The following is a 24,443-nucleotide window of genomic DNA, read 5'->3' as shown; positions in this document are numbered from 1 at the left end:
CACTCTCTACAACTACCTAAAAGGAGGGTGATAGGACGAGAGGAAATGGCCTCAAGTTGCACCAGGGGACGTTTGGATTGGATAATAGGAAAAATTTCTTCACTGCAAGAGTTGTCAAGCATTGGAACAGGCTACCCAGGGAAGTGGTTGTGTCACCATCCCTGGAAGTATTTAAAAGATGTGTAGATGTGGTGCCTAGAGACACGGTTTAGTGGTGGACTTGGCAGTGTTAGGTTAACAGTTGGACTTGATGATCTTAAAGGCCCTTTCCAACTTAAATGATTCTATGATAAGGAAGATTTGTATTCTAAAGCTGCAAATGTGTTTTTGGCAAAGGTGTGTTTGAAGACTCATTGGCCCATATCTAGGCTATGGCAGGAGGTATTCAAAATAATTTTATATCCAGGATGTATTTTATCTCCATGATCTGCATCTTCCTTTTCCTAATTTTCTATGAATAAAAGCAAAGCTCTCGTTTCTTAAACAGTTGTCGAGACTTTGATTTTACTAATTTCTTTTCCATATCACAAAGGAAAAGAGCAGGGCTGTGTTGCCATGGGAACTGGAATTGCAGCTGGATTATGGGATGTTGTCACCTGTGAGAAGACAGCAAATTTTCTTTGCAAACAGCAGGCGGCGGGAGTGTTACCTTCTGCTCCTCCAGTACAGGTCCCTGCAGCTGCCTGTGCCGAAGGATGGGATGGAGCCTCCTGGGCAGACTCATGCTTCAAAGTAAGTGTGTGTCTACCTTCCCCGTGAGCCTGAGCATGGGGGAGCCCAGGAGTTGGTGCCCTGGTCACCATAGTACTCAGGGATTTAAGCGCTGGGCCATTTTTGGGGAATGATTTTCTCCATGGTATTCGAGTGCAAAAATCCATCAAATATGAAAGCCAACAATGAAAACCTTGAAACCATGAAAATAGAGCTCTAGAAATAAGCTTTCTTTTATTTAAATGCCAGGTGAGAACCTCACCTAATTTATTTACTTCCAGGAATTCAGGAAAAACATAGCATTGCATCTCAAGAGCCGACAGTGTCACTTGCATAAGACAATGTTTCTAAGAGAAAATTTATGGAAACCTGTCCCTTTGCCTGGCCCTCTACCTTTTCTCACACAGCATGTGATACCTTTAGTGATACTTTTAGATCCAGGTTCAGTTTGATATTGGTGATGCTTCAGCAAGTAAAGGTTTTGTGCATTCTCTTTATTTATCTAAAAGTGCCTTTAAAAGTCTCCATTTTGAAAAAAAAAAAAAAAAGAAGTAAAGAAAAAGAAAAATAGATCAAGGAAAAGTAAATATGCAACATTGCTCTTCCAGGTCTTTCCTTAATTATCCACTCACTTTCTCTATTGAGACTCTCTGCCTGTTGGGAGGCCAGAGAAGATTTTAGCCCTGTATTTACAAGGGTCTCAATTTCTATGTCACACTCAATTATTGTTACTAACATTATTTCTTCTGCCAGTTACCAAATTGCTGATTGGTCTTTCCCCAAAATGTCAAGCACCCTGTTCCTTACTTCAAGAATGTGTGTAATTCATAACGGAACGTGGTGCTACGTGTATGCTTGCACCACTGTATGAAAATCTCTTCCTTGGCCAGGGTCAGCACCTTGCAAAACAGCTTTCTCTATTCATACTGTCTGTTCTATTCCAATCTATTGATTTTCCCTCCACCTTCCGTTTTTCAAAAATCTCCTGCTTTCTACTGCAAAATACGACAACTGAGCTATTCCATCTTTCTTTGAGCCTGTTAGTGCTCAAAGTTCCAATTAAGCTATATTTTTTTCTTCTCTGTACATTGTGGTACCTTTTGTTCCCCTTAGAGTTTTGTGCTACTCTTTCCTTATTTTAAAATAGAAGATGCTAAGAAAAAAAACACTTACACTTTACATTACTAATCTTTAATATTATAGATCTTGACAAATGTTATGTTGTCTCAAGAGGAAATGGGTGCTAAAGTGACACTGATTTTAGTTACATAGGCAATTAAGTATTTGTATATGTCAAACTTTGCACATTTAGTAATTTATTTTTACCTTTTTTTTTTCAATAGTTTTTTGTGAGAGAGGGAAACCAGAAGAAATCTTGGTTTGAGGCTGAAGAATTCTGTAGAGAAATAGGAGGAAATCTGGTCACAATCAACACAAAAGAAGATCAAATTTTAATATGGCAATTCGCATCGTGAGTACTTGCACAATGATTCTTTTTCACGTTCATGCCACATTACCTAAGAATTCCTTCAAAATATATCTGGAGCTGGGCAACCGAGTGAATAAAACCAATCAAATTTAAAATAAAAATTTTAAATTAAAATTTTAAATTTTCATTTGGAAATATCATCCTGAAACATTGCTTTAAAAAAAAAAATCTTGAATATTTCAAAGTGGCTTTGATGTTTTTGAAATTTTCATCACAGGTTTTTATCAAGGCTGTTCTCCAGATCTGATCAACTTTGTACATGTTAGTCACTCTCCCTAAAGGAAGACAATAAGATGTTCAGTTCTAACTGTGCCTTTTTGTAACTGGCTGCAATTCATATTTTAATCAACACATTCAAAAAACCCCTTGAGTTAATGTGTAATGTAAACCAAAATGCATGGACATAATGTGGAAATTTTCTGACTATAAACTGAAGACTCCTGAAATCAAACAGGAATTCATTTTAACTAATCTTTGCTTGCACTGTAGATGTCACGTCTTGCCTGTAATGTAGAAATTATGCTGTTGTTTTCCCCCTAGATTAGACAACAACATTCTGATTTTATTTTGTAATGACAATGGCACATAATGTATAGGAGTTTAAACCAACCTGTTTCACATAGTGGTGAATCTAGGTTTAATTTCTCAAATAGATTTAAGACATAGAAAAGTCTCGTGAGACTGTCTCTTTGCTTTAGACTATGAAATCGTGGCAGAGGGAAATCTTCGTTTTATGTAGTGAATGAAATAGGACTCTCTTTTATCTCGTCCATAGGTATGACAAGATAAATAGCACGAACTATTAAATAAACGACATCAGAAGTGCCAAGAAGCAAATCACACAGCTGAAAAACAATTTTCTTTTTATTTTTTTTTTCATTAGTTAAATTGTATTATAGAGGTCAATTTGGGGTTTACTTTTGCTAAAACCTGTTTCCATGAATTCCTGCTACAGCCAAGAGCTGCATTGCAGCCGCAAGGACAGGAGCCTGAGCTCGCTCTGGGTCACATCACTTGCCGTTTAACTTGCATTCAAATGTGACGAGTCTTGTCCCAACACAGAGCACCATCAAACCCCTTGAGACAGAGCGCAGGCAGTGAGCCTGGCTACGGGCCCACAGCGAAGGAGTAGCTCCCAATTCCGATGTGACAGAGAGCAGCGTGTTTCCATGCTTTCCAGCGTTTATATCATGGCCCCTCTTTCTACACTCATGTATCTATACTGTATGATTTGTTTTAGGGATAAAGGACTGAACAATCAGGCTTTCTGGATCGGTTTGTTTCTTTTAAATCCTGATGAAGGATTTGCCTGGATTGATGGTTCTCCTGTGAGTACTTATTTGCTGGATATTAATTGACTTTCTGTCCTTTGAAATATATAGATTTTCATCTTTTATGCCTTTTTTTTCAATCCCTTTAAACCTTCGGCAGGTGCATGGCAGCCCTTTATCCATCAGCTGAGCGGCTGCAGTGCTCAGTGGTGGCACTGTCTTAACACACTAATGGAAGTACAAAGTTGCCTCTGTTTCATCACTAGTACCATGTTATATCCCATCTTCCACAGTCTGTGCTCTTAGATCTTCACATCATCCCAGACTGGGCACTGCTGTATGTCACTGCAGAGCAGTCAAGTTGCCATCTTTCACAAAGCAGGATTAACACAACTCCCTCTGCTCATCAGTTTTTCCTCCGTCAGGCACATTCTTTTCTATACTGTGTAATCTTTACACCTTCTCCAGGGAGCAATGGGGAAAGTGAGCTGATCAGCATGACTGTCACAGCCCCCTCAGACCTATCTGAACTCCTATTGATCCCATAAACAAGGTACTTGAGATGATGAGACCCTGAAATTGTGTTACAATGGCAATCTCAATTATTTCCACTTCTCTCGAATCACACAGTAATTGAGACGTATTTCCGACACAGGTAATTTATGAGAATTGGGATGAAGATGAACCCAACAACTATGAAGAACTTGAACACTGTGTTATGTTTAATAGATCACCCCAAATGCGCTGGAACGACTTGCGCTGTGAACATTTACTTAATTGGATTTGTGAAACAAAAAAAGGTATGATTACTTCCCCATTTAATTGGAGCGATAAACCCAAGTTCCAAAACAAATTGTATGGATTTAAACAAATTGAAAAGAAGAAAGATACTGGAAATTGTTCATTTTAAAATCACTTGGAGTGAAGGCAACACATAAAGCAAGAGGAATGAATGGAGATACTTCAATTGTACTCAGATGCAGGAAGTTAAAGATATCCCCATTACTTTATCTCTGGCTTTATCTCTTTCTGCCATGGGTTGAATAAATTTGCAAGGTGAAGGTACTTATCCCCTCTCCTTTTATCTCCTCTGTGTATTTCTATCTGCTTCAGGCTTACCCAGGAGAGCCAAAGATGCAGGATGCTACAGTTCCTTGTACAAAAGAGAAAAAAGCGTTGCTTCCCACTGTGAAATGGATAATGGGAACCAAAGAGAGGCATCAGTTGCTATAGAAACCAGCAACTCTGAAAAAGTGATCAAATGTAGAGTCTGTCATAGCCTTGAAGGACTCCCCCATCCACCAGCTTTACCTGGGAAGCAGAGCCCTAATGCCAAGCCCCCTGCAACTGGTACCAGGGCATGACATGGAGCTGGTGGACGTGCGTTGAGGTGCCTGCCAGTGGCAAACTGGGGCTTCATGGGCTGAGGACCCCAAGTGACAACAGACAATGAAAGAACTTGTTTTGCTTTCCTGGTCCTACTTTGGCATCCCTACTTCCTGGTTGTAAACTGAATACTTGTATGCAGCTCCATGGAGCAGGAGCTTCTTAAAAGCTTCTTGTAATGAAAAGAAAGTGGATGCACACAGGGAACTGGTAGGAGGCACAATAGGGAGAGGAAGGGAGAAGCAGTTATATAAAAAGCGCTGAGTATATCTAATACTCGATGACTCTGCCAATGAACTGTTACCCTTAAACAGTGAATAAGACACCATGGCAGAATCGAAAAATTGCTTAACGGAAAAGGAAGAATCACTGTTCCCTTGTGGGTAGATTAGTCATACAAACACAGCATCAAAACACTGACTTCCATATACCAGCTCGAAGCAGTACATCCTCTGCAGCCCTTTCTGGTACACTGAGCACACTGCTTTGTACAGATGTGGCTCTCTGGTCTTGGTGAGATTACTCAGGAGGATGTCTGAAACCATGACATACTCTGATCAGTTTATCTTGGTCCAAGATGACCTTTCTGAATTAAAATAAATAATAAAAGAAATAGTTCTCGTTATTGTGAATATAGATTAGGTGATGATCACAATAAAAGGAGGGATGCTCAGCTATTAATTCCCTCATATTCACGTAAGGCACATTTATTTAAGATACACCATTTTTTTTTTTTGAAAAGCAAGGAATGTTACATTAGGACTGAAAAATAAAATCAAAATTATATGAAGTATGTGACTTCATCATGAAGATATTTGAATAGTTTTAGTTCTATTCTGCACTAACTGCTTAGGAAGAAAATATTTAAAAGCTCCCAACAGAAAACTTTAAATTTCTTTTTCATTTGTTTGCTTATCTCTCATCTAAACTGTTCCCGTAATTTCTTTAATAATGTGCTCCTGTCCCTCAAACCACAGAAGAAATGGAGAAAACTAATAACAGAACTAGTGGTCCTTGTGAAGAACAAAATAACAGTCACCCAAGAGAAAGCAGAGCTACCTTTGAGGGGCTATAGATTGCTCTGGGAATAGCAACAGGTTAATTGTTTCTTCCTGGTCCATCCTGTAATAAGAAACTGAGGTTTGGTATGTACTGGCTCTCCAGGTATTTCTTGGCACTCTCCAGGACTCTCTTAAAAACAGACTTCCCTAGTGAAAGCCAAGACATCAGGATAGGAGGAATGCATCTAGACACTGGAAATAATGTCTGGTGTTAACAAAATACTAGCATTAAGCTTTCAGTACTTGTGAAAAGTTTACTGTTATGTAGCTAAGCTTGAGAACTGGATATATTGGCTGGATTATGTTGTTTGGCTCTAGCCCCATGAATGTCAAAAAAAGGAATAACAGCATGCCAAGTAAAAATATTACATAAATTTTCAAACTGATTTAAGTTTCATCTACAAAGTGTTTACTGCACATCATGGACTGTTTAATACAGTGCTTTTGGAAGTATGTATGTGTGCTTTAAAGATATCTATTTTTCACTAGATAAATTTTTCTAAATTATACATATTTTTCAATTCAGTCCGGTGGTATGTGCTCTAAAATCTTGAAAACACATTAAATAATTCATAGTTCCATTTTTTTTCTCAATTATATAAAATGTTTGCAACTACATAAAGCAAATGTCTCTGGATTTTTTTTTTGGTACTTGGAATGCTACTCATTATGATCTTTTATTTTGCAGGTACACTGCTAAAACCTGAACCGCACTACAAACTTGGTAGGATTTTTTTACTCTTTCAAGCAAAAGTTTACTGTATGGTTTTCAGGCTTCATACAGACCAGATATGAATGTGATACATATGCTGCTTTATCTTTCAGAATATCAAACCACTGATGATGGATGGATTATTTATGAAGATAAGCAGTACTATTTCAGCAAAGAACGTGTCCTTATTAAAGAAGCACGGAGAATTTGTCAGAAGAACTTTGCAGATCTTGTTGTCATTGAGAATGAAAGCAAAAGACAATTTCTATGGAAATACGTAAGCACCGAGTCTATTAATTATAATTGAATTCTGAAGCAGAATAGCTGATAATATAAAGAGAACAGTCTAGTTATTTAGCTAGGCTAGAGTCCTGAGCTATTGTCCTACATTACTTCTTTATATAACAATATATTTGTTCAGAACTTGTAAAGAAATTACTATTGCTTTTAGTACGTAGAGAAAAAAGGCATGCAAATCTTAAAGGTGCAGCAAAGGATAGTTCAGGCCCAGGTTGCTTACCTCTTTGAAGATATGTAGTGTTTGGCACAGTGATTATTGCTTTTCTGTCCAGTGTTTTCCTCACTCCAGGATGATGTTCCCCTATCCCTGTTGCCTGCTTGAAACCTGGGTCTGAACCTACAGTGGTTTTGCCTGAGGTGCAAATCCTGGAAAAAACAAACAAACAAACAAACAAAACAAAACAAAACAAAACCAAAAAAAACCAAAAACCAAAGGAAAAAAATTATCACAGGCATGGTTAATGGGCTTCCAGATTTTTGCTTGATATTGAGAAACTGTTCAGTGCTTAACTGTTAATCACTTTTGTTTTAGGTTTACACAAAACTCAGGGGGGAGTCATATTTAATTGGCTTAGTTGTCAGCTTTGATCAGAAATTCAGGTGAGTAAAGGAAAACTGGTAATGGACAACAAATGATGGTAATTTCATCTCAGTCTATGGGAGCATTTGTATGTGCTTTCATTTTACAAATTAATAACTGCTGTGCAGCTGACCTCTGGATAGTTTTCAGGTGAAATCTCAGATCAGAAGCGTTACGTTCTATATTTAAGGAGAGCAATGTGGTTTCCTTCCAAATCTGGGAGAGCAAACCCAATAGAAGTTCATGGCTAGGATTCATTTCGCTTAATGTCTTACACTGAGAGAACTGAGTTAAACACCCAAGCAACCTCTCATAGCCAGTGAGGAGAAGCAACAAATGTTAGGATGTTATTCACCTGATCCACTTTAGACATCAACCTTAGGAAGAGATTAACTCTGACCAGGTCTCCAATGGCTACAGAGAAAGCCCAGGAGGTTTTGGTAAAATGTGGGTACAAGGGTTTAGTCAGACCAATCCCAGTGGCTCAAGTTGCTTCCAAGAGCTGGAAGCAAGAAGCGTGAGCAACATCTCACCTAACAGCTTTCTGCAATTGCTGGTAGGGAATCTGTTTTAGAAATCTGTTTGTAGAAGTCTTGCAGGAGAACACTATTCTTAAATGAAAGGGAAGTCTGCGCTCTGGTGAGATCTTGGGGTTTCAGTCTCATCCAGACCATAAGAAGCCTTCCCTTCAAGTATGACGTTGCTTATCTAACCTGTCGCAAAATGGGACACAGATGGGACTTGAATGCCACGGTACTAAACAAATGAGAAGCAGCAGTAACGCTGTGGGTAAGTCCTCTGCAGTAGATGTAGAGTCTTTGCCCTCTGGTTGCTGTTAATACCTTGCTTGGCGCTTTAGCTGAACAGACCTTATAACTAAATGACTGCTGGAGATGTCTGTCCGGCAGCCACTGTCCCCTTGTTTCTTTCAGCTGGCTGGATGAGACGCCAGTGAACTATGTTGCCTGGGCTCCAAATGAACCCAACTTTGCAAATAATGATGAAAACTGTGTGATAATGTCGGGAGATTTTGGTGAGTAAAATAGCAACAAGAAATAATCTGGTTGAAAATTTAGCATCAAAAGCTAAAATATGTGCTACACATTTAGATTTGAGGCTACCCCATAAACAGGCAGTTGACAAGACTGACAGTTTTTCATAGCATGTATGCTGAGGTTTAAAACCATGCCGTCACTGGTAGGAGATGAATGTACCACAGAGGAAGGAGGAGTGCATTAGGGCAAATAGTGTACGTGGCAACTGTTTCACCTGCCTCCAGAAGGTTTCATTTGTTCTTTACGGATACCGTCTGGTGCTGACTGCTGTAATGGTGGTATGAGAGTTTCAGACAGTGATTCTCTGTATTTCTTTTATTTACAGGCTTTTGGAAAGATATAAGCTGTGCTGTGAAGAACAGCTTCATCTGTGAAAGGCGCAATTCAAATTACTCGGGATTTGCTCCTGTTGTACTTCCACCTCTGGGAGGATGTCCTGAAACTTGGCTTTTGTTTCACAATAAGGTGCAGTAACAGATCTCAGCCATATTTAGCAGATGTGCTATAGGAAGAGAGAACAACTACCCATTTTATCTCACTATATAAATTCTCTCAGTTTATGCACCAGTTTATTGAGTGGTATTCTAATTAGCAGTGTAGTCAATGTTTGTGTTGCCAAGTCTGTATCTAAATCTCAAAAAAGGTGAATTTGATGTTTTAGCTTATAATTTTTGTAAACACCCACATGCCTTTAGCCATAGTTACTTTTTTGGTTTCTAGACTTCTCTGTTTATTTTAGCCATACTTACTGCACAGATAAACTGTTTCATGATCCTTTGTAAGTGTGAGACCCTTTTTCAGAGTAACACTAAGATGAAAAAATGAAAGGTCACACTTTTTGTATGTAATTGACTATCACAACAACTCACCTTAAGTTGAGTGACACAAACAGCAATAAATGTCAAATCAAATGTAGAAAACAAGCAAGCGTTGTTTTTTGCTAAGTACACCTGACCATATGAACTTAAAAAAACGCAACAAATGAAACCCACAAATCAATCCCACAGTGAAATCAGTAGGAAAAGGTTTTATGCATTCAAAGGGCACAAAACCAATATTTTACACTGGTATTCAGGAAGAATCCCCATGGGATACTTATACACGGTAGAAAAGAGCACTTCTTCCTGATGCTCTTCCACTCATGCTGAGCGCTCACACAAACTTGGGCTTTAGCACTACGTCTGTGGTATATAATTGAAAGAACTTGACCTGAGAGATGCCTGCCCCAAATTATGCTCCCATTCAGAAAATAGTTGCAGCCCCTCAAAAATTCTACTTTTCAAGTAACACGATGCAGAATCTCTACCCGTGAGCCTTGGATATCTACTTAATTCCCGAAAAGCTTGTGGAGGTTGCCCACTCTTGCCCAGCAGTAACCTTGGACAGCCCATGGGTTTGTAAGTGCTGCAGAGCATCGCTGTGATCAGCTGGGTCCCCATCTTGCTGGCTGAAAGTATTTGCGTTTCAGCAGATCCCCTCTCTGCTACTCTTTATGTGCAGGGACTAGAACTGAATTAATCAAAACTGATGGTTTTAGTACTCTTTGACACCTGAAATTTTGTCTAATTCTTTACTCTCCCTACAGTGTTATAAAATATTTGGATCCAGAGAGGAAGAGAGACTGACTTGGCACTCTGCAAGAAGTGCTTGTATAGAATTAGGGGGAAATTTGGCTTCTATACACAATGAGCAAGTGCAAGGTATGACATCTCAACATTTTGGTGCTAAGTATGAAGCCAGGACATTTCGCCAGGACATTTCACCATGACAAGGCCAAACTAGCCTCCAGATGTAAATAGCATAACCTATGAAGGAAGATGTGGAGTTGCTTGAGCCAGAGAGAAGACTGGAGTGAGATATTATGACACTTCCCATCTCTCGGCAATAGCATCGTGTGAAGGGAACATTGCGCTGTTCCCCTCAGCCTTGGAAGATGGGATAAACAGTAATAGTTCATAGCAATGAAATGCCCACAGATATTCAAGTAATAAAGTGAACAAAGATCCATCAGAAATTACATATGTGCAGTTGATGCTACCTTGGGGAAGACTGATTAATCCTTTTGAAGTCCCTTCTAGCCCTAAATTCTATAATATTTCCAAGAATTCTCTATCATTTTTACTTAAAAAACTTTTCTTTTTTTTCTTTTTAAATTAAACCAAACTGCTTCAGTTAAATTACCCATTGTAATTTTTCTCTTTTACCATTATCTCATAGTGTAGCAATACTGAACTTGATATTTGGAATATTTTTAAAAGTTGATTGATTGTTTTATTTGGAATTTGATTTATACTGGATTTGAAGAAAAGCAACTCCTCAGCTACTCTCTTTCTCTGATCTTTTTATTTTTAATAGCCTTCTTCACCTTCTACCTAAAGGATGTTTCCAATGAAACATGGATTGGACTGAATGATATTAACAGTGAGGATAGATATCTTTGGACAGACGGAAGCATTTTTGATTATTCAAAGTGGGCAAGACAATTCCCTTCTAGAGATAACTACATAAAAGTTGACTCGAAGTATATTACAATACAGGTAAACAGAAAAAAAAAATCAGAAAACACATAACTTGGATAATATACTGAAGGGTAGTGTAACCAGCCTGACTTCTCTCTCAGATAGGATTTTATATTTCAATGGCTTAAAGCAGAAGGCAACTGAATAATATTTCAGAGATCAAATTTTTAAAGCTGTACCTAGAGATTAATAGGCCTTTTTAGAGTCTATACTTATTGTCATTCCTTTGCAAAAGTTTAGAACTGCAGAAAAAGTGATGTATTATAACTACTGCTAGAATCAATTAGAATTATTAGAATTCTAAATTTTACTGAAAATATTCTTTATTACTAGCTGGGATTTTTACCTTGGTTTATTGTTTCTCCTTGTACAGCATGAATCCAAATGAAAGTTCAACAAATTCAGTACAGATTACCATAAACTACATAGTAAAAATAGCTTTGGTGAACTCCAAGGAATTTTAATAGACTGACAAAAGTTCTTGCAGTTATCTGCCAAGGAAAGTACATTTGCTTAAGATATATAATACAATAAGTTTATTTTCCAAGAAATAATAAATGAAAACAAGAGCCAGAAAATTAGAAAAGAAAGCTGTTAACTTTGTCTCCTCAAACCTATTTTTATTATTTTGCCAGACATTTTGCACTACATCAGCTATAATTTTCTTCTTTAATTCTTCCCTAGACTGACTGTATTGCAATGACAAAAAGATCTGTAGATGAAGCAGCATACTGGGAAAACACTGACTGCCAGCATAACAAAAGCTACATTTGCCAGATGGACAGCAGTAAGTTTTACTTTTCACCTTCTTTGATGGAAGACATTGATTAAACAAACTGACCATACAAGTCCTCAGTCGCAACTGCCCGGCTGTTCCTGTAGCAGCCGGGGGGAGGGAAGCAGGACTGCTTTCCCACCTCAGGAATTCCAGACACAAAACTCTCTCTGGCATAAGGATTATAAAAAGTTTTGGCTTTACAGCCCTACCAGCATACCCACCAACACTCGCAGAGGCTGACTTCACCCACCCTGCAGACTTACTCTCACCACTTAAATCAGTTGGCTAAACATGGCAAGTAGACCCTTAGAAGGCAGAGTTCACCTGCCTCATCCTAAGGCAAATGCCCAAAACAGGTTAGAAGAGCCACGCCTTTAAAATGCTTTTTTTCTCTATTGACAGAAAAGTTTAGCCATCTGTGCTTCACCCAACCAGCACAGATATAGGTATCTGAATCAGGTTATTTTGCAAATGCAAATACAAAGCATAAAGACAAATCCACCAGTGACCTCCACCATAGGTATCTTCGCTAGCTAGACAATACGCTAAAAACAGCTTTCCCGCCCTCACCCCTAGACCTAACACCTCCCCAAAAAAAACCTTCACACGTACTCCACTGGAAGGTTAACTAAGGTCAGTTGAACGGGCTATTTTGCTCGTCAGTCTCTTGCTTTTATATTGCAAGACCAGCAATAATGTGAAGGGCAAAAGTGGTAGTTTTCTTCGTGTATCCCCAGGGTGGGAGACACATCCGGAGCACAGCTACACTGCAGAGTCCGCAGGAATAGAAACAGGGAACTGCTGAGCAGCAAGTGAAAATACAGGAAGAAGCCACAGCTGGCCAGATGCTTCACGGCTCGGTCCTGTGTGAGCACAGAAAGCTGCATGAGGGTGTCACTGGCAAAAACAATTGCCAGGGCATTCTTGACACTGACTGAACACAAAGGAAGTTTTTGTCCTTTTTTCTGTCCCCATCACTAGCTCTAGGTCTTTGTCTTCCACTTCCACATATATCATTTAAGGTACAACTACAGTTTCCTTTTTCACTTCATCCTACCTGGGAAAGAAGCAGCAGCAGAGCCACAAACTTTGCTTAGAACAAAATTCACCCCTTTTTTGAGACTGAAGTGGTGTGGACATCCTGCACCATGCTTGTGCTTGGGAGGAATTTCACCTGTGCTGCTGGAGGGCAACCTAGAGAGCTCTGGGGGGAGGATCACTCTGTGACCAGTATTCACGTCATTTCATCTGGCGCAGTCTATGTCTATAGATACGCACAGCTCATCCTCTGCCTCTCCCTAATCCCTGAATACACTGTTTACACTGTAGTTACATATAATTCCAAGTTACCATTAAAATACGCCTCCTGTGTTTTAGATAAGAAATGCTTTCACTGGCTGCTTATGCTGTCACGCTGCATTCATCTGTTACTCAAAAGTAATACTGCTGTTCAGGTAGCTAGTAATTTTTCACCGTTTTCTCCCCTTCCTCTCAAATTTGTACCTCTTTCCTACAGAGCCTGAACTGTTCCATTCCACAACTGCTCCACATTCTGATTTCATCCATTATGGTAACAGCAGCTATTTAATCATTCCTTCTAAAATGAATTGGGAAGAGGCAAGAAAAGCCTGCAAGGAGGAATCTTCAGAGCTTGCCAGCATTTTTGATTACTACAGTAATATATTCCTGCTGCTGCAGGCAGCGCAATATGGAGAGCCCTTATGGATTGGGCTCAACAGCAATGTGGTAAGACTAATAAATTGATAGGTGGTGCGGTTAAATGCTATGGTTGGATTGCTATCAGCAGGGAGAATTGTAGCATGAATAGATTTAGGAACCTAGGATTGGTGGACAGCACTCACTTCATTTAATTTCATCCATCTCAAATCATGAAACTCCATCTTAGGCAATGGAGAAGGATGGGAATTTCTGACAGTGTGGGTATCTCTTTACTAACTCCATGGGAATCTTAGATACTTAGGTCAAACCACCTGGTTAACTTTTAGATGGCCATTTTTAGGAGAGGGGAACTCTAATCAAAGGGACCAACAGGGTCATTAAGGTTAGTGCCTCGTGATCATTGGCAACCATAGCTTTTTCATTACTTTTTAGTTCAGAAGGGTTCAGGATATATTGTGCGCCTCTGAACACCCTCCTTGTTGCTTCTGCAGAGTCCCAAAGACTAAAAGCAGTAAAAGCTACACTGTACCAAAAGAAAAGAATACGGAGATCCAGGTCCACCACTGTGTAAGGGAACACTTGAGTGAGCATCAGTCTTATTAGCTCTGTGACTGAATTCCAAAATGAGCTTCAGCTTCTCTAGTGAATATGCAGTTGCTTAATGCACTTAACTACCATGTTTCTATTACATTGTTCTTTGAGCTGACTAAACTACTTTGAAAATAAAAAAGAGCTCTTTGATCAGTAATAATTTTCTTAACTAGTGATTGTTTTTACCAATTGTGATTCCACACCGATATATAACGGAGCAAAACATGCCTGAAATTCAGCATCCCTACGGAGCACTTACAATAAATAAATAAAAACAGAGTTTTTGATTATATGATGCAGCAAACTCTGATAAAGCCTCTTAGAAGGCTGCATTGTCTGAGATAATTAACTTGTTACTGAACAATATGTATTTCCATGATTCTAACAGTGCCTCTCCCTATCAGACAAAATGCTTTGTCTTATAATATATGTGATTGGTAGTCACCAACCTTGACATGAATCCTCCCACTTGCACAAGTCCACAGGACATCCCTATGCTAAACAAAATAATAGTGTTTAAGTCCACTTGATATCAAAGTTGGTTGTTTTTACAGTCATAGAAACATGGTTTAGAAAGCAGCTAAAATGCCATTATGACCAAGTTTTGATCACCAGGTATGTTCTCCTGGTCCTTATAAATGAGCCAGCCCTGCTGCTGTAGAGTGAAGCTTTGTGGTTCCTCCTGTTCCCCAGGCAGGAATCTTATCCTGATGGTGCCAAGCTCAGGAGGAGCTTGTGTAGCTGGCCTCCTGACACTAAAGTGAGATCACATTTTATCCCCCAGTTCTTAACGTCAGCAATATACTGAGTCTGTTCCCTTTTCCTTGTAATTCTTCTGATTCCTCCTGGAACAGAAAAAATAGGGGGGGGCGGGGGAGAAGACTAAACAAAGACTCAAGACTTCCTGCTCCTGCATGTTTTTCTTTTGCTCCTTACAAACTAATAATTTTCTCAGATTTTTCATAGTGATAGCTGCGGTTTACTCCTGAATGTTTCTCCTCAAAACTGAAATTGAGCTTAGAGTCCTTGTCTGACAGCTGACTCTGAGACCTACTTCTACCTGAGCTTTCCACAGATTTTATGTTCCTGTGGTCATGTTGCTCTTCATGGTGACGCTTCTGGGATGGTGATTCCACCTCACATTACCCAACAAGGGACTGAGCACTAGCAGTACCCAGGAAGGATCATCTACCCTTCAGAACACCTTCATGGGCTGTTTCAGCATGGGAGGCATACTGCTGTGTCTTACTTTTACATTGCCGAATCCTGATTTAATTAATATTTTGACAGTACTAGCACAGATATACAACTGAGCTATATATATCACTGTGAAAACGAGCATTTGTATAAATCCGCTCACCTGAAGCAGCAGATGAGAGTGTAGAATTATGTCAAATGTCTTTTTCAATTTCAGACTTATGGCTATTACAGATGGACTGATAAAAGGAAAATAACTTTTTCTAACTGGCATTATGGAGAACCAAAACAGCGAATAGCCTGCGTCTATCTAGACCTCCATGGGACCTGGCAAACAGCACCTTGTAGTGAAAAACGTTTTCCTGTCTGCAAAAAATCTGAGCGTAAGCTGTGGTGATCACTTTCAGTTTTATGGCAGAAACCTTGCTCAATGTGCTTTGACTGAAATACAAATTTCTAAGGACATATTGAGGAACAATAAGCCCAAGTATGTAATGTCAATACATTTTTTTTTGCATGAACAATGTTTTATTTTGATGGATTTGTCATTCACCAGCCAAGACCGTGCCATTTTACTGGACTGGGTTGATAATTGCCGTAGGAGCAATCCTACGTCGCCGGCAGACAGAACATAGAGACTGTGGCAGTACTAAACATTTCACTTCAAGTCTAGAATGTGAAACGTTTTGCTGACAGGGATTTTGTGGGAAGGACTGTAATCAATAAAGTTCAATTTTGTTCCTTCAACATAAGCAGTGGTCATACACTGGTTACGGCTTCACTGTTACTAGATTCTGAAAGCTGGGGAAAGGAGGAAGAGTCGTAGCTGGGGAAAAGAAGAGTCTGTTATTGCCCAAACAAAAGTTCATACTTCATAGTGATTCTATGGGCGTCACTGAGGAATACTACAAATTAAAAGCTACAGGCAAACCTTAGGGTGGGACAGAAATCCCTACTGAATGAAAGCATCCATTTATCTCTTTTCTTTCAGATGTACTTCCTTCTGACCCCCCACAGGATATTGGAAAATGTCCTGAATCTGATCACATCTCTTGGATTCCTTTCCGACGCCACTGCTATGACTTCAATGCCAACGAAATGAGCTGGGCTCAGTCTGTGACTCAGTGCGTTCAATCAGGTAATCATTATTTTTACCCAGTGATAGGATTTCAACCTTGACACAAAAAAAAATCGCTCTAAAAAAGTCTTGAAAACTAACGCTGAAAATTTGACACATATTATAAAAAGGAAATCAATGTCTCATTTGTTCTTCACCATGATTCTCAGTTAGTTTGAAATTAAGGTGATCGATTATCCTTGTTTTTTTTCCAGCTGTGCTTGTTTCTTGTTATATTTCTTCCTTCACAAAATTTCTTGTTTTAGTGAGAGTTTAAAATGAGTTAACTACTTTCCAGCCTTATCCCTTCTCTTCCATATCTCTCCCTACATGAGAGCAGAAGTAAATATGATAATAACGATCACTTATTTTTAATATGGGGTGTGTGATCTGAAAGGGGCTGCAGGTTCTACCTGAAAGTCCTTGCTCTGTCAGCAGGGCTCCCGGGCAGCCTGCAGAGCCAGGGGAGGGCAAACGCTTCCCTCCCCCATCTCGGAGGCACCTGGTCCTGGCCAAGACCATGAGCTGCTCCTTGGCCCTCTTCCACCTATGCTGCTGAATCATCAGCTACCTCATCTGTGCTTCAGGAGGCCGTGAAAGAGAAAGGGAAGCACTGTACTGCCCAAAAGAAATGGGTCTTCTTGTTTCATATCTTTTTAGATCCTCTTAGCCCTCTTCCTCCGCCACCATTGCCAGAAAAATCAATACTTCAGTTTGAATTACAAATCTGTTTGCTGCGCAATATGACATGCTACATGATATCCTGTCAAACCATGAACAACAAATCAACAATCATCTGTAATACCTATGAAAAATATTATCCAATCACTTGAAAATAATGTACACTTTGCCTGGTGTTTATAAATCACCATCTTCCCTGTGCTACCATGTCTCCTATTTCTGATGACATCACTCACAGTCTGTGCTGTTCCCCTATGGCTGAATACTACTTTCTGGTCTCTGTTTAAATCCTTGCTTACTCTCTAAGGTTTTATTATTAACTACCTTATCGTATATCAAAGGCTGTAACTACCACTGGCTTCTATGGCAGGGGATACCTCCAATCATCTTCTGTTGGTTTTCTTATAGGTGGTACGTTGGCTTCTGTAGAAGATCTGGCTGAATCAAACTTTTTAGTAGAGCATGCAGACTTATACACAAGCAAGACAAGTGGCTTCTGGATAGGAATATACAGAAATGTAAATGGTAACTATTTTAACTTCTATAAATTATCATAAATAGACTTCATTAAATGGACAGAAATATGAACAAGATACATTGTTGTTTTTAAGGAACTAATTGAAGTACTATGGAAGCTAGTTAAAAACAAAAGATAGACTGATAGCATATAATCTAAAAATTCTTGGAAGTTGATGGTTTTATCCCATAGGTGTGAAAGGCTGTAGAAACAAGATTTGCTTGCCTTCAGTTATGGGTCCTGGATAACACATGGGTCCACCAAAGGGATGCCAGCATAGGCACTGCCTCAATCCAAGTATCTTGTCGATATCTGGTTCCGTAGCAAAGATGTGGAAAGCTGATAAAGAGGAGCATCACAGAAAATACTGTTCTTTAAGGAAGTGAGATACAACCAATAATTTCAGCTGTCCATACCTGAGGCAATCATAGAGCCTCATTTCTAAATTTGAAGGATCCAGAAATTGCCGTCATCAATGATAATTTTGCACAGCTACTTATGATTGCAGTGTCACCATGGACCTTCACAGAGGACATAGCTAATGACATGTCTCCATCCCTCTGACCTCAGTCCTCCCTGAGGATGTCTCCTATTTCTGGTCTGTGAGAAAGCCTTTCCCACCTTTTTTTCCCCTGGGCCCTGGTGGGGAACGTGTCCCAGTTGGCTCTCATCTTCTCACAGCTGGAGAGCACCTGTGTGGGAGTTGTGGGTGTCCAGCTGGAACCCACAGCATCAAGCTTCTCTGTGTCTCTGTGTGGAGAAAATGAGGCTGCTGGAAACCAGAAAAAGTGCAGTGGAAAACATACACCTGGAAGAAAACAACACTAGTGTCAATCCACAATCACTCAGAAAGGATTTTGGTTTTTTTAGATTCATTTTAACTCATTGATACTTCAAAATTTTTGTTTTGGAGTTCATACAAATGAGAAATATTTTAATTTTTAACTAAGCATATCTTTAAGCATTTCAGTAAAAGTCGCTGAAATAATAATTTAGACATTAAAAAAAGCGCGTAGCTTTATTTTTTTTTTAGTTTGAAACTTCAGTACCCTTGACAAAAATACGGGGATATGTAAATTAAAACTAAGTTATGATTAGCAAATCTGCAAACCATAATTTGGAAAAGCAATTATATTCTTTTTAAGAAGAGAATCAAAAGAAAAAAAATACATTAGAAAATAACCACAGATGGAATTTTTGAAGAAGGTAGCATTGCTTTATTAGGCTGAGTAAAGAACTAATATTAATATTCACTAATATTAGTGAAGATCTTTGATGTTCACTTTGATGTATTGCTACTAACATTTACAATATTAGGGCAGCTGCTTTGGCAAGACAACAGCGCCTTAGACTTTGTCAACTGGGGTGAAGGACAGCCCTCGGAGGACCACCTTGATTACTGCGTGGAGTTGTCTGCGTTCTCTGGCTACTGGAGTATCCTTCCTTGCTCTTCCCAAAAGGGTTTTATTTGTAAAAAGCCAAAGAGTAAGTGACTTCTTCGATATCTGCTCTTGATGTTTATAGTTCTGTTTCAGTAGTAATGGCACAATCTGGTCATTACAAAAGACCAGCGTAAAATGCTGTATTTACAGTCTTCCTTATCACCAGACAGAAATAATATGAATATATAATTATCCTTTTTTTGTCTGGTCTGTTCATGTTTTATTGCTTCATAGCTTCAGATTTTCTTGCATTCTGTGATGAATATTCAATTAATAACTGAAGATGACAAATATTTTCTGAAAATTTTTTAAACTCCTTTGTCATTTTGCTCCCCTCCAACATACACATACATTTTCCTGCTAACTTTTGTATTCACTTTCTATGGAACAAGGGGTGCATCAATAATTCGCTTTTCTTCCTCTTGCTGTACTATGACACATGATGTTCCAGCAAGAGATAGATGAAGCAATACCGGTTTAAATAATAACAGAACGGAAGCATGATCCAGAGCGGGTACAGTGACCTTTGAAAGTAGCACAAGTGTTTTGGTTAGCATTTTTTTTTTTTTTTTAATATTGTGTTTCTGTGCAACTGAGCACCATCTGCTTTGGTCAGGAAGTGGAAATATCAGAATATTGTGAGCCAAGCAGCCATGTGTTTTTTTGGAGTTTAACTGTTAATTCCGCAAAAAAAAGTACGATTTCCTGCCCTGTTTCGCAACCCTGAGGTTCAGGATGTTTCTGAGGTTCTGTCCTTTTCCCCTCGCAGAGCAAAGCTGCAGCTGGGGGGAGAGCAGCTGTACACATTGATAGCAGTGTCAGAGCATTTTCTGAAAAGGAAAATTCTGCTGTTAGGGCAACTCCTAATTTCCTTTGGCTAGTCAGAGCAATAGGCGCTACAGAAAGTTCATGCTTTGTTACCAGATATATGAGAAAGCAGAAACTCGGTGTCAACACATACTTTATTTGTTGGGTTCACCTGTGAATGGCCCCTGTGTGCAATGCTAAAGTACAGAGACTATTCCCTGGCGCCGGGTTCTCCAGCAGAATGGGGTCTCAGCGCAAGCAGACCTTACATTACAAGGAGCTCTGCATCCTCCCAAGGGATAATTTAACAGTCGCATTTCCTTCGTGCTGGCAAACACCCCGGAGCTTAATGCGTTGCTGTTCTGCTGCTGCAGCCGCGCGGCTCCTGGTGCTTCCCACGCTGGAATGCGCCCTCCGACTCTCCCCGCGCCTCCCGCTGCCCATGGCGCAGATCCGCTCTTGGACTGGCCATCACCCAGCTTGCACCCAGCGCGCCCGGAAAAATCTTGCAGATGGCGCCCTCTTTGCACAGCCAGGGAAAACTGCATAAGGAAGCTCGAGCTTATGAATGCAATTAGAGATGCAAATGAATTCTGGCAAATTGAAATCTGCTGGGTCTCAAAGGAATGGTGTGCAGTACAGGAAAGCAGTCAAACGTCCTCAGTGTTTGATCAAGTTGTTCCCAGTCTCTGCTGGCACACAGGCCCAGCGAAGAAGGCAAGATTTATTCACCATGCGAGAGGAGGGACTCTACCTAAACCAGTCAGAAACTACCTGCGCTTGGAGATTCTTTGGTTATTAAAAAAGAAGCAAAAAAGGGGGCTTTAACGTGCAAAACACTGCAGTTTTATTACAGTGAATATCAGGTTAAAAATCTATCACACCTTTTCATCTCTGTTAATTTAGCAAACGTGTTTCCAGAGGTGTTCAGGTAAATTTGATGAGCAGGTTACTAGACCTTTTGCTAACATGAAACTGTCAGGATGAAAATTTGACCTTTTTACGTTTTGACTAAACATTTGTCTTTATCTCTGACAGCTATTCTTAAAGCATCTGCAAGCATGGAAGGTAGGATTTATTTTTCCTTCCCAATAGTTTCTAAGAGACATGACAAGAAATACGTGGGGTTTTTTATTAATTGGTAGTTATTATTTATTTGTCTTTTATATATTTATTTATATGAGCATAATTTACTTAGTTGCCACTGAATTAATTCCCAGCATAATTTAGCTGTACTTACGAGACACTTAGGGCATCCCAGGATAACTAAATGCTTTGGTAAACTGATCACCCCCTCTTCGTTGCTTCTTTTGCATGCTAAGATCTATGAGGGGGACTGACACAGAGACATTTTGATAGATTTTTAATAAAACTCTTATCCTAAAAAAAGCTATACAATAATATCTACGCCTTAATTAGCATAGCTTCTTTGCCCATCCTCCTATCCTTGCCCCAAGGGAAGAGTGGAAGAAGGCCAGGAGATGTTGAGGTTATATTCCACTTCCTTGATAGATGTGGGTTGCTGATTAACAACGTGGTAATTAAGGGGGAAATGAGACCAATAGTTTTCAGTACTCTTCATATTTACTTATGGCTACTGTACACCCACTTCTATTTGCTTTGTGTTTATTTACAGATGCCAAAAAGGACAAAGCACATGGTCACATGAATATGTGGATACTACTTAGTTTGGTCCTCATCATTTTATTAGGGATGGCATTCATGATTTATTTCTTGTTCAAGATCAAAATGCAAACTGAGACTGAAAGAGAGGTGAGGCGGCACAGCACACTGCTAGAATACAGCCGTGTCCTAACTGGAAAGGACGATGAAAATGGTTCTACCAACAACAAAGAAAAAAATGAACACAGCGTCGTCTGATGGGATAACACAGCCAAACTATATGGTCCATCTCAAAAAAAAAAAATCTAGCCAGAACAAAGGAAATCTTTGTTCACCTTATAGACACTATAAACTAAAATTAGCAATTATTTCTTTGGTAAGGATTAAGAGCGATAGCTCTATGCTCTTCAAAAAATACTCTCCGGACTAATATGCAGTACTGTGTAAAATGGCTAAACAAGCATGAAAAATAGCAGAACTAGTGGGAATTTAGATTTAAAAATTATGGATTAATACCCTAGCGTTCTCTCCTACTAGAGATTCGTGGAACCATGACTTTGTGAGTCAAGTGCAGCCGCATGGTGAGCACTCTCTTTGCCCCAAAGCCTGCACTTTAAGAATATATCTCACCACAGAGTACTGAAGAGTGCATACTGTTACTCAAGTAAAATGGTGTTTGGAACAAATAGAGAATTATCGCCCCTGTTTTACACTCTTTGTACATCTATCTTCCTTGCCATACTATTATAAGTGAAATGCAAATACTTGTCCTTCATGGCTTCAACTTGGATTTTGCAAACAAGTAAATCTTTGCAAACACTCAGTCATATTCTATGACTTCGAATGTTTTGTATCAGTTATGAATACATGAATATATCAATAAAGGATCTATATCTCATATAATAATACTTAAGTGTTGTCTAATTAGCATGCAGAGATGTTATATGGTTTCGTGACCTAATGAGTCATTTACCTTAAGAGAGAAGCTAACAGAAGGTAACACAGAAACATGAACAAGGCATATGACTAAAAAGAAACATAAATAAACTATAAAATAAAGTGGATGCCAAATAAAGCTGGAATGATACATTCCCATTTTTATTTCACCTGACTGCTCATTTTAGGATGCCTTTTCTTACTATCCTCCAACTCTGATAAATGGACTGACGACGGGGCACTGTGTCCATGCTACAGGCCCGTAAGGCAGCGGGGCACACCACCGTGTCTTGGCAGTGAAATGCTTTAGAGGTTTACTGTGCTTTTTAAGTTTTCTATGAATGCTATGTTGTTTATAGCAGACTGAAGGAAAAGAAAAAGATCTCAAGGATCTCTGGGAAAAACAGACCCTTAGAAAGTGCGTAAGGACTGTATAGGAGAGGTCATTGGGAAGGAGAAATTCCCGTGACCTTGGATTGCTGATTTGTAGATATTGCAGTCAAACAAAATATTTTGCAGAGGATAGGGAATGAATGTATGTACTCATGCATTATGTACTCAAACTACTTTTACTGATAGTCCCCTTGATCTTACACTTTTTTTTTTTTTCTCCTTCATGTTACTTACAACATGCTCATATTTATCTTTTTTGTAAATACTGACACTGAACTGGATTCAGGGCTGGTTTATGGCTAATGATAAAGGTAAGCCAAATGAAAAGGGTAAACAGCTCTGCAGAGAGCAACCTGGAGTCCTGGTGGACAAGAAGTTAGCCATGAGCCACCAATGTGCCCTTGAGGCCAAGAAGGCCAATGGTGCATTAAAAAGATTGTGGCCAGCAGGTTGAGGGAGGTCATCCTCCCCCTCTACTCTGCCCTGGTGAGGCCCCATCTGGAGTACTGTGGCCAGCTCTGGGCCCCCAGGTTCAAGAAAGACAAGGAACTACTGGAGAGAGTCCAGCAGAAGACTAAGAAGATGATCAAGAGACTGAAGCACCTCTCTTATGAGGAAAGGCTGAAAGACCTAGGTCTGTTTAGCCTGGAGAAGAGAAGACTGAGAGGGGATATCATCAATGCTTACCAATACCTAAGGGGCAGGTGTCAAGAGGGTGGGACCAGACCCTTTTCAGTGGTGCCCAGCAACAGGACAAGGGGCAACAGGCACAAACTGGGACACAGGAAATTCCATCTGAACATGAGGAAAAACTTCTTTACTTTGAGGGTGACAGAGCACTGGAACAGGCTGCCCAGAGAGGTTGTGGAATCTCTGTCTCTGGAGATACTCAAAACCTTCCTGGATGCGTTCCTGTCCAACCTGCTGTAGGTGAACCTGCTTTGGCAGGGGGGTTGGACTAGATGATCTCCGAAGGTCCCTTCCAACCCCTACCATTCTGTGATTCTGTGAAACAGATAGGAAAAAACAAACAAACAACCAAACCCAAAATAATACCATTATTTATAATTTTGATATCTTGATAGTTGATATTGGTAACGGACCTCTGAAGACCCTATACTCTGTAAATGGGTTTCTTGTCTCATATTAAGTGACATTTTGCCCTTGCAGAATACATTGTGAAATTTGTCTTCAGAATAAAGCCATGAAAAATGAGAGAAAATTCTAAGGGCAATTTCTGCTGAATGTCTCTCCTCCTTTTCCTTCAAAACAAATAAGGGATTTTGCATCACAACTGAAGCTGATTTCCAGTTAATAAAAGGGTGCAGATCATTTGTAATGTTTCAGAAAATTACTCTTTTCTTGTCTCATTTACATTTGGTACAAAGAAACAATTATTAAGTATTAAAATTCATTTGTACTGTATGGATTAAATAATTTTTGAAATTTTTGTTGTCAAAATCACTGGTTAACAGAAAGTTTTGTAAAGATTTGGCTAATTTTTATTGGTTCTCCTGAGATAAATTCACATGAAATAACAGCATAGTAATTTTACCAGTTGATAAATCAGAGAAGATAAAAACCAGGCATACACATA

At 39.4% G+C, this 24,443-nt stretch overlaps 1 protein-coding gene across 1 annotated transcript in view; it reads left to right on the top strand.

Moving 5' to 3' along the window:
* LOC309669027 (macrophage mannose receptor 1-like) overlaps window positions 1-22,426 on the top strand; it is a gene marked incomplete at its 5' end in the record, with an annotated part of 34,870 nt that extends 12,444 nt beyond the window's left edge. Inside the window, 19 exons of the mRNA XM_082479596.1 lie at window positions 533-732; window positions 2,055-2,182; window positions 3,441-3,528; window positions 4,127-4,271; window positions 6,607-6,642; window positions 6,744-6,907; window positions 7,463-7,530; window positions 8,443-8,543; window positions 8,891-9,030; window positions 10,151-10,265; window positions 10,921-11,102; window positions 11,769-11,871; window positions 13,379-13,608; window positions 15,548-15,713; window positions 16,322-16,468; window positions 17,537-17,653; window positions 18,963-19,130; window positions 20,933-20,962; window positions 21,531-22,426. Coding sequence (XP_082335722.1) covers window positions 533-732; window positions 2,055-2,182; window positions 3,441-3,528; window positions 4,127-4,271; window positions 6,607-6,642; window positions 6,744-6,907; window positions 7,463-7,530; window positions 8,443-8,543; window positions 8,891-9,030; window positions 10,151-10,265; window positions 10,921-11,102; window positions 11,769-11,871; window positions 13,379-13,608; window positions 15,548-15,713; window positions 16,322-16,468; window positions 17,537-17,653; window positions 18,963-19,130; window positions 20,933-20,962; window positions 21,531-21,775 — 2,573 coding nt within the window. The 3' untranslated portion in view covers window positions 21,776-22,426. The remainder of the gene's footprint in view (window positions 1-532; window positions 733-2,054; window positions 2,183-3,440; window positions 3,529-4,126; window positions 4,272-6,606; window positions 6,643-6,743; window positions 6,908-7,462; window positions 7,531-8,442; window positions 8,544-8,890; window positions 9,031-10,150; window positions 10,266-10,920; window positions 11,103-11,768; window positions 11,872-13,378; window positions 13,609-15,547; window positions 15,714-16,321; window positions 16,469-17,536; window positions 17,654-18,962; window positions 19,131-20,932; window positions 20,963-21,530) is intronic.
* Window positions 22,427-24,443: the final 2,017 nt, after the last annotated feature.

Source organism: Vanellus vanellus (genome assembly GCF_965231255.1).
Source record: "Vanellus vanellus genome assembly, chromosome: 2".
Taxonomy (NCBI): Eukaryota; Metazoa; Chordata; class Aves; order Charadriiformes; family Charadriidae; genus Vanellus; species Vanellus vanellus.
The sequence above is the reverse complement of the archived record's forward strand: the minus strand, read 5'-3'. Positions and strand labels throughout refer to the sequence as shown.